We start from the raw sequence: 12,746 nt of genomic DNA, 5'->3' as shown, positions 1-12,746 counted from the left end.
TGGGTATGTGTAGCAGTTTGAACTGGGGAGTGTTTAGCAGCTTATTTTGTATACAAATAAATGTGTGGTCAAAAATTCTGAATTATTCCTGTTTTCTTTATTTCTTGATAAGAATTTTATTAACTGTATACCAGAGCAATCATTTACAGAGATATCACATGGTACTAAGGTTTTACTCTCTGGTAAAATATAATTATGGTAAATCGATTGCAGGATGGATCGTAGCACCCGCTGCTGGCTGATGTCTAAACAGACTTGGCGAAACCAACCCGGTTGTTTTCCCTGTCAAAGATGCTGTAGTACTCCCGGATGAATACATCTCCCAAGATCCACAGGTAGCTAGCTGTGGCCTGAAAACTACTATTGCAGTCTCCTTGGCCAACCTAGATTTGGACCAAAAAACAAACAGACATTAAAATAATTGGTTAGTAAGTCTTATTTGTTTCCAGAGTATAACAAATGGGCATCCCGGGGCCAGGCTGAACGTTGGCCCACCTGCTTGTTTTAAGGCAAACCACCCACCTGTCTCACCTGCCATGCCTTTGATGAAACCAGTATAAAGTTGAAAACCAGGAGAAAGGCTGCCCATTTACTTGCCCTGATGCCAAGGGTCTATACACGGCTCCAAACCTTCCCTTATACCATGTCCCATGCTTCACACATGGCATCCATGGACTAACACCCAGCCTATAATCCAGTGTCCTCACACTAGGACCTACACTCCAGTTCCTTGCATTGGGACTCTCACTCCCATCCCCTTACACCAGGGTCTCAATCCCTGGGCCCTCATACTAGGCTCTCAATCTCACTCACTCGGGGCTCCCAGCCCCTCTCTTTTCCTTGATCTCCCTGCTGAGCTTGGGACCCTCTTGGTTCCCTCATGCCCCCACACTGGAGCTTCATCCTCTGACTGACACTGGGCCTCAATCTGCTTGAACCTCTTTCCCCTTGCCTGACACTGGTACTCAGCCCCCTTGCCTAAGGAGCCTCCTACCCAGCTCTCTCAAAGGCTCATGGCCCCAGTCCACTGGAACCTCACATCTGGCTCCTTCATATACCTCAGGACTTGCTGTGAGCCTGGGTGCTGCCTCAGGTCCCTTCACATGACCTGGGCCCTGTCACAGGCCTCATTGTGAGCCTAAGCCCTTGCTTTGTCTTTGGGGTGTGCTCCCCTAGACTTTCTCCTCCATGGGGTAACCCACAAGCAGCAGGGGTTGAGGCTTTTTGGTGCCCCTTACTCGCCCTTCACTGGGGAGGCACAGGTGTGGCATTTCTTGGAGACTGCCCCACCACTGGCAATCCCACCACACCATCCAACTGCAGCAGGGTGTAGTTTTCAGTCATGCCCCAAGACCAGGAAATTGCAGTCATTGCCATAGTTCCTGCCCTATACCACCAAGATGTCATGAGCAGCAGCTCCAGCCAGATGTTACTCTCTCTGCTGGGTGCTGGCAGCAAACTGCTGGCTACACTGCTCAGAGCCCTGTTCTTATAATAAACAGCTGGGCCCTGGTCCCAATCAGGTCATTGTGCATGACTGGGAGTGCAGCCACCTTCAAGCTGCTCTGCTGTTTGCTCATGTCCCTTTGAGTAACAGAGCATACCCTGTTCTCTGTTACATAGAGGAGTTGGTTCTTTCACTGTAATTCCCAACAGCTTTATTTAGTCAAGTTTTACAGGGCAAAATCCTATCACTGGCTCCAACTAGAGCAGCAATTGGCAATATTCTTTAGAAGCTGGCTGGAATGACCCAGCTTGGGTCTGACACAGGCTGGTGCTAGGATACCGGTTGCTTCCCCTTGCTGTGGCACAGCAGAAGCTCCCACTGCCTGGCCATGGCATGGGCAAAGCCCCTCCGCCAGCAGAATCCCACCAAAGCCCCCCCAGCTCCACGGGTAGGTTCCCGTAGCTCCACAGGCCAATTGTAGCCCACAGGCCATAGGTTGCCAACCCCTGATCTAGTGAGCTGGCAGAGCCATTGTGGCTGGTATACCAGCAGGGATTTAGAGCCTTAAAAATACAGTAGAGCAGAACATCAAGAGATCATCGAGTCAACCTTCTGCCCCAAGGCAGGGTAAGACTAAATGAAGGCTAGCCTCAATCGGTGTTTGTCTAACCTATTCTTAAAACCTTAAATGAAGGAGCTCTCACAGCATCTCTAGGTAGCCTGTTCTAGTGCACTTCTTTAGGTAGAGGATGTTTCCAGCTATCCAACTCGATTCTTCTTTTCTTCAAATTAGGCCAGTTCTTTCTTGTCCTTCCTCCCTGGAGAATGCTCCAGTCATGTCTCATCATCACTGAGCTGAGAAGAATAACCCTGCTTCCCGTCTTACGTAGGATACTGCTAATACACTCCTCAGGCAGTACTTCAGACATCTCCTAGGAAACCTGATACAAAGCCTCCTGATGTCAGTCTTTCTACTGATTTCTACATGAGCCTTTGGGTCCCCAGCTCCTTATCCCCAAAGCTTTCCCACAAGCCTTTGCTCTGTTCCCCAAGCCCTTCCCCCTGAGCAGCTGTGCAATGGAAAGGGGAAGCTGAGCTGAGACTGAACCCAGTCCATTTAGCTGTGCCCCACCGTGCTATTGTGTCCCATGAAGAAAGGCTCCCATACCTGCTCAGTGTAGGCTGAAGGTGGTAGAGGGAACTGGATCCCATTGATTACAAAGATGATATCAGGCATGCTGGGAATGTCATTGCAGTTGACCTTATACTACAGAAGACAAAAAAAAAAAAAAGAAAAAAGAGAGAAACCAGTTATGAAAGAAACAACATGGCCATTTTACAAAGCAAAAAAGAGTAAAGGGACAGCCTCAGAAGCTAAGTGGTCTGGGGTGTGGGTAGTACTTGGATGGGCGACCACCCTGGAATGCTGTATTTGTAACAAGAAGTCATGGCTGAATGCTTTGAGAACAGTAAATTATAGAAACCTAATGGGTGCATCTATACATCGCCCTACGTTGCCAGAGTTATGTGCTACATCACCATATGGCATAGTATGGCAACATACTGATCGCATGAGTCTACACATGATCAGCAGCAACTTTGCAATAGTGGCAGGCTCCCCAGTTTTAGTCCATCACTACGGCAAAGTAGCAGCAAAATCTAAACATGTGCTTCATGCATGGTGCAATATAGGAAGTTACTGCATTGTGCTTTAGTTCTTCCAAAAGGATGTACTAAAGCACAGTGATGTGTAGACCTGCCCAACAAGCAGCAGGATTTAATTTGGTCCCATTGTCACTGCTGAGAAATAGATGGAACTAGGTAGAGTTTGGATTTAGGTTGTTTTGGCTTTAAATTAGGCAGGCATTTGGTTGAAGACATCATTGGTTTTCTGTAGAGATCAACCACATCTGAGATGATTGTTGATTCATATGTATAAAAGCCTTAATAATTACCCACTTTCTGTTTGTTAATTCCATGGATGACCAAACCAGACCATCACTAGCGCATCATCCTGACTGATCCAGTCCAAGAGAAAGGACTGATCATCCCAAAAAGAAATAATTAACTGTTCAAATAACAGTTGTAATAAAATAAATCCAGAGCTTCCAGCCCTCTGTCCTCCCCCTCTCACAAATGTCAAGCCCTGGAGTCAGCCAGGATAGTGCCCAAAGCTAGTTTAGGATAAATTTTCTCCCCTAGTTATGTTAATGTAACTCCTAAGACATTTATACCATTACATGATGTAATGGAATAAGTTTTTTTCCCATCATACCTAAAGCCTTATTGTTTATCCCCACATAAGAGTTAATCCAGAATAAATCAAAGGTGTGAACAACCCTAATGGCCATGTTGGGCTAGTACATGCCAGTTTTGATAGCCATCTGTACACTTGGGAGTTACGTGGCCTTTGCCTTCCCACACTGACCAAGCCCTGTGTACAGCTGGGTCAGCTGGGGGCAGCTTTCAGTGCAAGTCCATATCGGGGCTCAAACTCATGCCTCTGGAGCTGTGGTAAGACATCCAAAACATTTTGCTGTCAGGGCCCCATCTCAAATAAAATAGTTATTTGGACCAATAGCAAGTAGGGAACTAGAATAGAGAAGGTACCACAGGAAACCCTAGGAACAACCAAGACCCTGAGGCTTTTGCATTGTTGCTTTTTCTGAATTACTAGTAAAGCCAAAGCTCAGGAAGTGGAGTGAGGCAGAGCCTGCAGGCTCTGGTGGGAATGTCCCAGGGACTCAGACCCTTTGAGTGCAGGGTGCGGTGTGACAACAGGTTCCCACAAGGACTCTCACCTCGCCATACTGTATCGGAGTAGCTCCAATGACTTTCTGTAGGTTGTTGACATCTGATGCAGGCCCAGCCAAGAGAGAAGTGCCAGTATCAACAATAGCTTGGCAGCCAGATTCACAGGTGACCACCTTGCCATTCACAATGATGCTGAATGATTGAAAACATAAATAAGGTGCTTGAATGTGAAATAGCAAAAATGCACAGGAGGCTGTAAAATGTTAGACCTTAACAATGAAACAAGCAGCATTACTTCCTCAGGCTCAGGCCTCAAGTGGCCAACTCAGTAAATGCACTGTCCTTACTTAAGCCAGCTCTCATTGACTTAATCCTGATGTTTTCCAGAACAAGGACTCCAGGAGCCTGGCCTCCATACAGTCAACTGCCATAGCATGAAGGATGCAATCCAAAGTCCACTGAAGTCAAGAGGAGCCTTCCCACACCCATGAAAGTTAGCAACAGCCCCAACAAAAACTGACCCAGATTCCAGTCCAACTCATTTGGATAACTGAACTATGGCAATTCATACAAGTTGAGGATCTGGAACGGGTCCATGCTCAGCTGGGGCTGATCCAACTCCAAGCTCCAGCTGGAGGTGATCAGGGCCCTGACTGGGTGATCCCCAGGGCCCTCAGGAGGAGGTGCCACCCACACTGGCCTACATAAGCTCAGACGTCCCAGCAGACAGCTGTCTGAGCACCTAGACTGCCTATCTGTGTCTCCTGGGCTGCCTGGAACCTCGCTAACCCGCCCGACTGCTTGCTTTCACCTAGATCCTGAATCCTGCCTCACCTGAGCCGGTACATTGCACTGCCTGAACCTGTGCCTCACTCCTGCCTCAATCCTTCTTTATGTCCTGTCTGTCTCTACTGCTATGCCTGCCTGATCCCATCTTGGACTGGCGTTCCTGCTCCTGAGTGGTCCTGTCCTTGGCTTGGACTTGCTGGTACAACCAAGGGTCTTCTTTGGCCCTGATCTCATTACAACTCTGTCTTGTTGCTTTGGACTCAGGCTGATACCCAGTTTGGGAATAAATTGCTTCAGACCGCTGTGTGTGGAAAGCCTCCGTGAAGCAGGGGCTATATCACTTCAAGATGGCAAGGGTCAATGGTGAGCTAGAGAAGAGGAATTAGAGACCAGTACTCGGCATGCCAGTGCAAGCTCAATCAAGTTTGTATGTGCAACTTCCTGAAGGATCTGCCTGTCATGCATTGGACTCCTCAGCCACTCAAGAAGCTGTGGTGGTACCCAGGAACCTACCAAGGGTGCAATCCTCATGGTCTCCTGAGACCAATGGCTGCCAATGACTGATACCTGACTTGACCTTGGTGCTGTCTATGGTACCTCCTGCTCTAGTATGTCCCCTTGGACTGACTGCCCACACCCCAGTCCAACCTTATGTGTGCCCTGTCTGTTCTACCACATATCTGTAATGGAGATGATAGCAGAAGATCTTTATAATGTTTATTGTAAAAGTCTATAGGGATGTGAAATGACATCATCAAGGTCATTCAGCCAATCAGTGCAAAGGTTGGGTACAGACTGGTTTCCTAAGTTCCAGGCAGATAGGGCCTGGGGCCAAATTTACAAAGGTATTTAGGCACCAAGGGATGCACATAGCACCTAATAGGATTTACATTAGGGCCTAATGGGATTAGACACCACTGACATCCTGACTCCTCAAGTCAATGTGAGTTAGGTACTAATGGAGGAAAAATGAGCTTTGGGTTTATAATTGCAACTGTGGAAGTGTACCAAAGAGCATCATAGTTATTTAATTACCTTTGTGTGTTACATACCTGTCCATTGAGATCTGCCAATAGCCCTGGTAAGACACAGGGATCCAGTGGATAGGGCCAGTAAAGTAAGATTCATCAATTCCACCAAAAATGAGCATACTACCAAATACCTCTCTAAAAATGAGGAATGCATATAATTAGTTGAAATACCAGTGTTAGGTGCTGTACAAAAACAGAAACTAAAAAAGACAGTCCCTTTACCAACAAAGTACAGTCTCAGTAATGGACCATTCTTAATAATAATTGCTTTCCTTCAAAAACAGGAGAAAACATGTACACTTGTTTCTAACTCAATCATTTCAGAGAAATAATTGATTTAAGTATATTGCCACCAGCAAAACCATCAATCATTTTTCACCATTTGCTATTCTTCTGTTTAAAATCCTTTAAGTCATTTAGCAGGGGCCGCAGACTGTGATTTAGGTGACCAATTACACAACATAACAACTAGTGAATAATTTAGCTCTCCTAGGATACTTTTCACTAGGGACCTCAGAGCACTTTCAACAGCAGTATCCCCATTTTATAGAGCCAGAACCAAAGGAACATAAAAGAAGATTGTCTTGCCCCAGGTCACATAGCAAGTCAGGCTAGGGTGAAACCCAGGCTAGCACCATAATCACTGCTTGCTAAAGAGTCATTGGTAAAATCCCATGGACTGAGATCAGGACTTTGTTTCAATGCAAAGGCAATGTGTTCTTCCAGACTGTACACCACCATGGGAGTTTGGGAGAGCAGGGCTCTACTCCTGGTTCTGCCCCTGGTGATGGGTGGCCATAGGCAAGTCATTACACCTCTCTATGCCTGAGACTTTGCATCTATAAAATGGAGCTAACAGCAGCAGAGAGCAGCCAAAGGATCTTGGTTCCCGATTTTCCACCACACTCCTATGGAAATGCATCACTTCCACATTTAGCAAGTCACTTACCGACCCAAATACACTGAAAACAAGTGCTGCTTCACCAAATTCTTGATCATCAAGTTATCGAAGACAGGAGTAAGTCCTTCAACAGCCATATCTGGATAGGCCAGGCCCAGGATCCCATCAAAATCAGTGTAGGCGAAAACAGATCCTGGCTCGCTGGTTGCCAGTGCTAACTGCTGGTTTGTGTCAATGAAGGTGGAGACCTGGGAAAGAGAAGGGTCAGTTCTTTAGCTCCTTATCTGCCCAGAAAACCACTGAGTTGATCAGTATTTGAAGGAAATGTCATAAAAGCAATGCTGAGCAAATAAGACTGTCCTTAGAAGAGATGTTTTTGCTGCTCTGTGCTTTACGCATCGTGAGAGCAGGAAAGACACACACAACCTGAGTACTCATGGAGTCATTTACTCCAGTTTTCACTCCTCTTCTAGGGCAGCTCTGACCAGTCAAGCTATCTCCCCTACCATTGAGGGACCAGACACAGTCACAGTGCCTACTGTGGGCAACTGGCTTGAGAGAGCTGATATGTATCTGCTCCTCAAAGTGCTCACAGCTCTCAATGCCTAAAGATATGTTGGGACTTCACTGGAGGCATTCACCCCAGGAAAAGACAGACTGGCAGGGCTCTGGGGGATGGCAGAGTGGGTAATGTGCTTGCAGAATGGTCCCCTCCCCCAGCTGCCTATTGCAAAGATGCTGGTTTAGCACTGGGTGGATGACCTTTATGATTGTTTGTACACTCACTTCTGGCACCACCTCTGTGGAGAGTTATATAAGAAGGGAGCAAAAGAAACCAGTGATCCCATGAGGTGTGAAAGAGGCAAATACTTGTGCTGTGAGTATACTCTGCATGGGCCTATGGCCAGGACAGAGGGAAGCTGGTTGTTGTAAACCTATTGGTGAGCAAGAGGTGAGCTTATAGAGCTGCATCTTTGAAAGGGTATTGTACAGTGGCAGAATACCACTCCCCCCACCCCGCCCATGAAGAGGGACATCTTGGGAAATTGGATGCCCTATGGTATGTGTCCCTGGGGCAATGGGCCTGTTTCCCACCTCTTAGCCAGGAGTTATGCACCTAAGTCCTTTTGAGGGTCTGAGCAGTCGTGCCAAGTGGTACAACCAAGCCTGTTTCATTGTTTGCGTAACAGCCAAGGCTTAAGTGGCTTTATTCAGAGAGTCACTATTTATTGTCTCCTCCAGAGTGAGATCCCCAGCAGGTGCAAGCTGGCGTAGTGCCATGCCACTTGTGAATCATTGACATAATGGGGAGGGCTATATCCTTTTTGCTATATTAGTACTTACTAGCACTGTATCAGATCCCACAACTCCGGCCATACTGCCCATGCCATATTGAATGGATATGTTGTATCCTGCACTCTGGTAGGTGGAGGATTTTGATGCATTAAACATCCTGTGATTTTCTGCAAAAGAATATTTAGAACAAGCATCAACATCCAGCCCTAGTATAAAGAAGAAGATAAAGCTCAGCACATAACAAGGTTTACCCAGCTCCAACACTCAGATGATTACAGTTGTGGGCAGTGTCTCAGGGTGAGTGAGAAGCAATTCTTTCAGCCCCCCTCTCCTGCTGTGCTGTTCCTTAGGTCTTAACCACTGGGCATGCCTACACGTGTGCTTTATGCGCAGTAGCCTATTGTAATGCGCATTAAAGAATTACGTTTAAAAACCATGCAATTATGCTACTGTGCAGTGAAATAAGCTACTGTGCATTAAGCATAACTTTAAAAACACAAACTTTTGGTAGTGCATATTAGGGCAGCCTAATGCTCATTGATTCAGTATGTCACACTGAAGGTACTAAATTTAATGTGCATTATGAAAAGTGCATTAATGCACACGTAGGCGCACCCAGTATCATCAACTCCTCTTACACATGGGGTTAACTTTACTTGCATGGATAGTCCCATTAAAACAAAGAAGACAACTAGCACTGTGAGCAGAATTAAGCATGAGCCTCTTTGCAGCACAAGATGTGAACGATTCTCTGACGCATCCTGGAGCGCCTTGAGATCCAAAGCCATGGGGTGCCACACATTGTTAGCACTGTTAGGTGTGCAAACCTTATTCCGGTAAACCCAGAGATTTCAGTTATAATCCACAGTGTAATAACCCTTTCTAAGATCTAAGTTATTTGCAACAGAAGAATTGCTCTAGTATTTTTCTGTAGTCAAAAAAATGAATGAAAAGTAAGAGCTGGCATTTTGTGCGGAGCGTCTTGAGCCTACTGTGGGATTCCTTGAGCCTAAAAAGGTTGAGAACCAGTGGCAGAGGGTCACACTGGGAGTTAGCTGTGAACATGGGCATTAAAGCCAGGTGTGCTGAGTGGCAGCTATAGGGTCTCTCACACAATCTGTTCCATCATAGCATAGAAAGGAGTAGTGTAGATGGGGGAGGACGCATTCAGTTACTTACGGCAGGCCTCGCTCTTGCAGGTGACGGAGGGAACCCAGAGGTTGGATGAACCGGTATCAAATACAACATTGAACCCCTGAGGGGGGGTCCCAATGTAGATTGTTCCATAGTACTCTGTCTGTTCAAGTAAGAGAGACAACAGTGATTCTCACAGCTAATTATACAAATATGTGTCTTCTATATATAAAATACTCCACTTCAGGCATGCGAAATGCTCACAGGAATAAGCACCAAAGGCCAGGGCCAATAAAGGATGTAAGCAGCTGGGCAAATCTCACCTTAGGCACCTAGTCCAAACTTAGCAGTGGGAAAGCCCCTTCTCAGCTGCTGCCTCAGATTGCATGTGCCTGAATTCTGGGAGTGCTGCTGTTAGTGACCTAAAGCTCCTAGGCACTGAAGCTGTACACCTGCAGCTGTCTCAGGTTTGAGATGGCAAAGCAGCTTGGGCCGTAGCACAAACCTGTAATTGGTTGGGATCCTGAATCAAGGCTTTCCTCTCAGTGGGTGCAATTAGTGCAGCTGAATAAACTCCAGGGCAGTTCACGCTGCAGTTTGTTGCTCCCAGGTGCAGTGTTTATATGTGCGTTCAAGCCTGCAGCAAATTGAACCAAGGTGGCGCAGCCCTCTGCCAGTCAGCCTGCCAGCTTGGAGCTGCTCCGCCCTGGCACAACATGCTGCAGAGGGGCTGGCTGGGTCAAAGGGTGCTACAGTGTAGGGCTAGATGGCAGGCAGCCCCCACACTGTAGCACTCTTGTGTCCCATCCAGCACAGGTCACCATCTACATGTGCATTGTGACACACCAAATAACTCTGCCACAGGATAGTACTTGTGTTGGGCAGTACTATCTTACAACGGAGTTAATTTGCTAACTCCGGTCTAATAGCGTTGCATGTGTAGATGGTGATGCTTTAGTGCGGAGCTAATTAGTCAACTCTGCAGTACTGCACACATGTAGTTGCCCCCACTGAGTCCCCATACCAGAGCTGGCTTTTCAGAAGGGTAAATGGGGCAGCTGCGCTGGACACTGTGCTGAGCACATTGCCACACACTGCAATGAGCCTTGGCTCCTGTTTTTAGACTACAAGGCAGAAGAACTGTAGTTGAAACATGGGAAAAATCAAATTCAAAAAGGCTTTTCTCCTTGTGTTTTATGGTGGCTCACTGGGTTCAGACAAGTTGGCTGCTCCATATGCAAACACATCTTTGTAGCCGTTAGCATTCTTCTGATACTGTTCAACACTGTTGCAAGCACTGAACACAGTTTCCAACATGAGTCTGAAAAACAACCATGTAAGATCAAGTCTGTGCTAAGAACAACATCACGGTTTGATGGAGGGTGGAATATCACAGTCAGCCAATGACCCCTACTGGTCTTTGCTGCAAAAAGTCTAAAAAGTTTTGCTTCCAAGCTAAATGAACCTTTCCATACCACTTGCAAATCTTTCAATAGCACGAGCATGTATTTTACTTTATTCGGAAATATAGTCAGCTGACTACAAATCTTGTCCATTTATTTTTGTAAATATATTTAGATACTTAAATGGCTGGTACCTAAATGGAGCCCTAAGGTCCTGGCCCAAAGGACACTGAAGCCAGCAGAAGCCTTTCTATTGACTTCAGTGGGCTCTTGTTGGGGGTACAAAAGCCCTTAGCACCACGAGCACAGAGCTGTGCTGCCATTGCTGTAGCATGGCAGGACTTACACATGTAACCCATGGATGCTTGAGGTTGGTGCCTGAGGCCAAATCTATTTGCAGGGTCTCATCTTGTGGGGTCCAATCCGGTTGACAGTCCCACCAGGACAGGAACAGGTAAATGCAGTAGGGAGAACATGTGAACCACAGCTGATTCCCAGACACAAACATACCGTATTGTCTTGCATACAACAAGCCCCTTTTCCCAAAACCCCATGCTCAATATTGTGGTGTGACTTATATGAGGGAAATACGGTACAAACAGTTTCTGCCGGTTACTGAGCAGAAATGAAAGTAAAATCTGGACTCATGGGGACATAGGCAACTGCTAGCAATGCTACAGGGGGTTTTGTGCACCCCCTGACAGGGCTGTCTCCTGCCCCTGATGCTGCCAGTGGCTTCTGCGGGTGCTCACCAGCCCCGTCTCTGCCACCGGCCACTTCTGCAGGTGCCCCCCCAGACTCAGGAGGCACCAATTGCCCATGAACAGAGGCCAGAACAAGGAACAGGCGGGGCTCCTTCGCTGCTGCCATTCAACTACTTACTATGAGGAAAGGTCTTCTTTTCCCTTCAATCTGCCTTTCAAAATCAGGGTGCATATTTTATTCCAGGGCATTTTGTATGTGAGAAAATGTGGTGATAGGGGCTTTGGTCTATATTGACAGAGAGACCTACCCATCAAATACATCAGCCTTGGGATCCCCATGAAACCTATAAAGCAAGTATAATGCACAAGGCCAAATTAACCCTGTAGTGGGCCCTAGGCAAACAAACTCGTTGGCCCCTATACTATGTATTTATCTTAATTTTTTCACTCAATAATACTAATATGTAAAATAAGAACAACTGGGCCCCTCCTTTACTTAGGGCCCTAGGCATGTGCCTAGTTTGCCTGTGTTGATAGAGCCCTGATAATGCACTTTCCTCCATGCAGCGAATGAATTGTTCCAGAGCACAAACTCACATCAAAAGAGTTCATGAGTGGCTCGTAGACACCCTGGGAAGCAACCGAGTGTGCATATTTGGTGCTGATGTCATAGTGGTGCTCCTTCAGGAAGTCTTCCAGCAAGCCCTTTTGCCTCAGGGTTTCCCTCACCTTCTTCCCTCTCCGCAAATGTATCCTTGTGTGCAAAAAAAACCCAACAACCAAGATCCCCAATCACTAATGCCCTGCAACAGACTTTTCTTGTGTACTGAGCCTAAGAGAAACAGTTTACATTAAAGCCATCAACTCCCATGACATTTGAAATGGGTTTCCTTATTTGGCTGATGGAATCAACATTTTTAATCGATTGAAATACTCCTGTTCTTATCAAGCATGTGTATAGTCTCACTACGGCCAGCACAAGCAACTTCTCCATTTGGAATGACCTTGTCCTTCTCATAACTTCCCATCTCTTCCCAGACCTCATCTGAAAAGAGATCTTTCCTCCTTCCCCTGTTTAAGCTTGTTACATTTCCTGTCCCTCTGTTGTTAGATTAAATGACCTGGGAGCCAGAAGGGACCGTGAGATCATTTTATTAACATGCTGTTTTTTTAAAGCAAGCTGGTTAGCAGCAGTGGCAGATGAAGGAGAAGCAGTAAACCAGCAACTTACTTGGTAAAGCCTTCAGAGAGGGCAAAAAGAGCACAGAGAACCACCAAGACCCTCAT

The 12,746-nt window shown here is 46.5% G+C and overlaps 1 protein-coding gene across 1 annotated transcript; it reads right to left on the bottom strand.

Moving 5' to 3' along the window:
* Positions 1-215: 215 nt before the first annotated feature.
* Positions 216-12,746, bottom strand: LOC109295416 (embryonic pepsinogen-like). Its single transcript, XM_019514275.1, has 9 exons — positions 12,691-12,746; positions 12,057-12,213; positions 9,398-9,515; positions 8,267-8,385; positions 6,971-7,170; positions 6,043-6,156; positions 4,249-4,393; positions 2,616-2,714; positions 216-383 (listed from the first exon to the last, which is right to left on the bottom strand). The coding sequence occupies exons 1-9, from the start codon at positions 12,744-12,746 to the stop codon at positions 246-248; spliced, it is 1,146 nt and encodes a 381-aa protein (XP_019369820.1). The 3' UTR covers positions 216-245.

This window comes from Gavialis gangeticus, unplaced genomic scaffold (assembly GCF_001723915.1).
Source record: "Gavialis gangeticus isolate Ggan-Ray unplaced genomic scaffold, GavGan_comp1, whole genome shotgun sequence".
NCBI classification, from domain to species: domain Eukaryota; kingdom Metazoa; phylum Chordata; order Crocodylia; family Gavialidae; genus Gavialis; species Gavialis gangeticus.
Note: the sequence above shows the minus strand (reverse complement) of the source record. Positions and strands in the feature narration are given on the sequence as shown.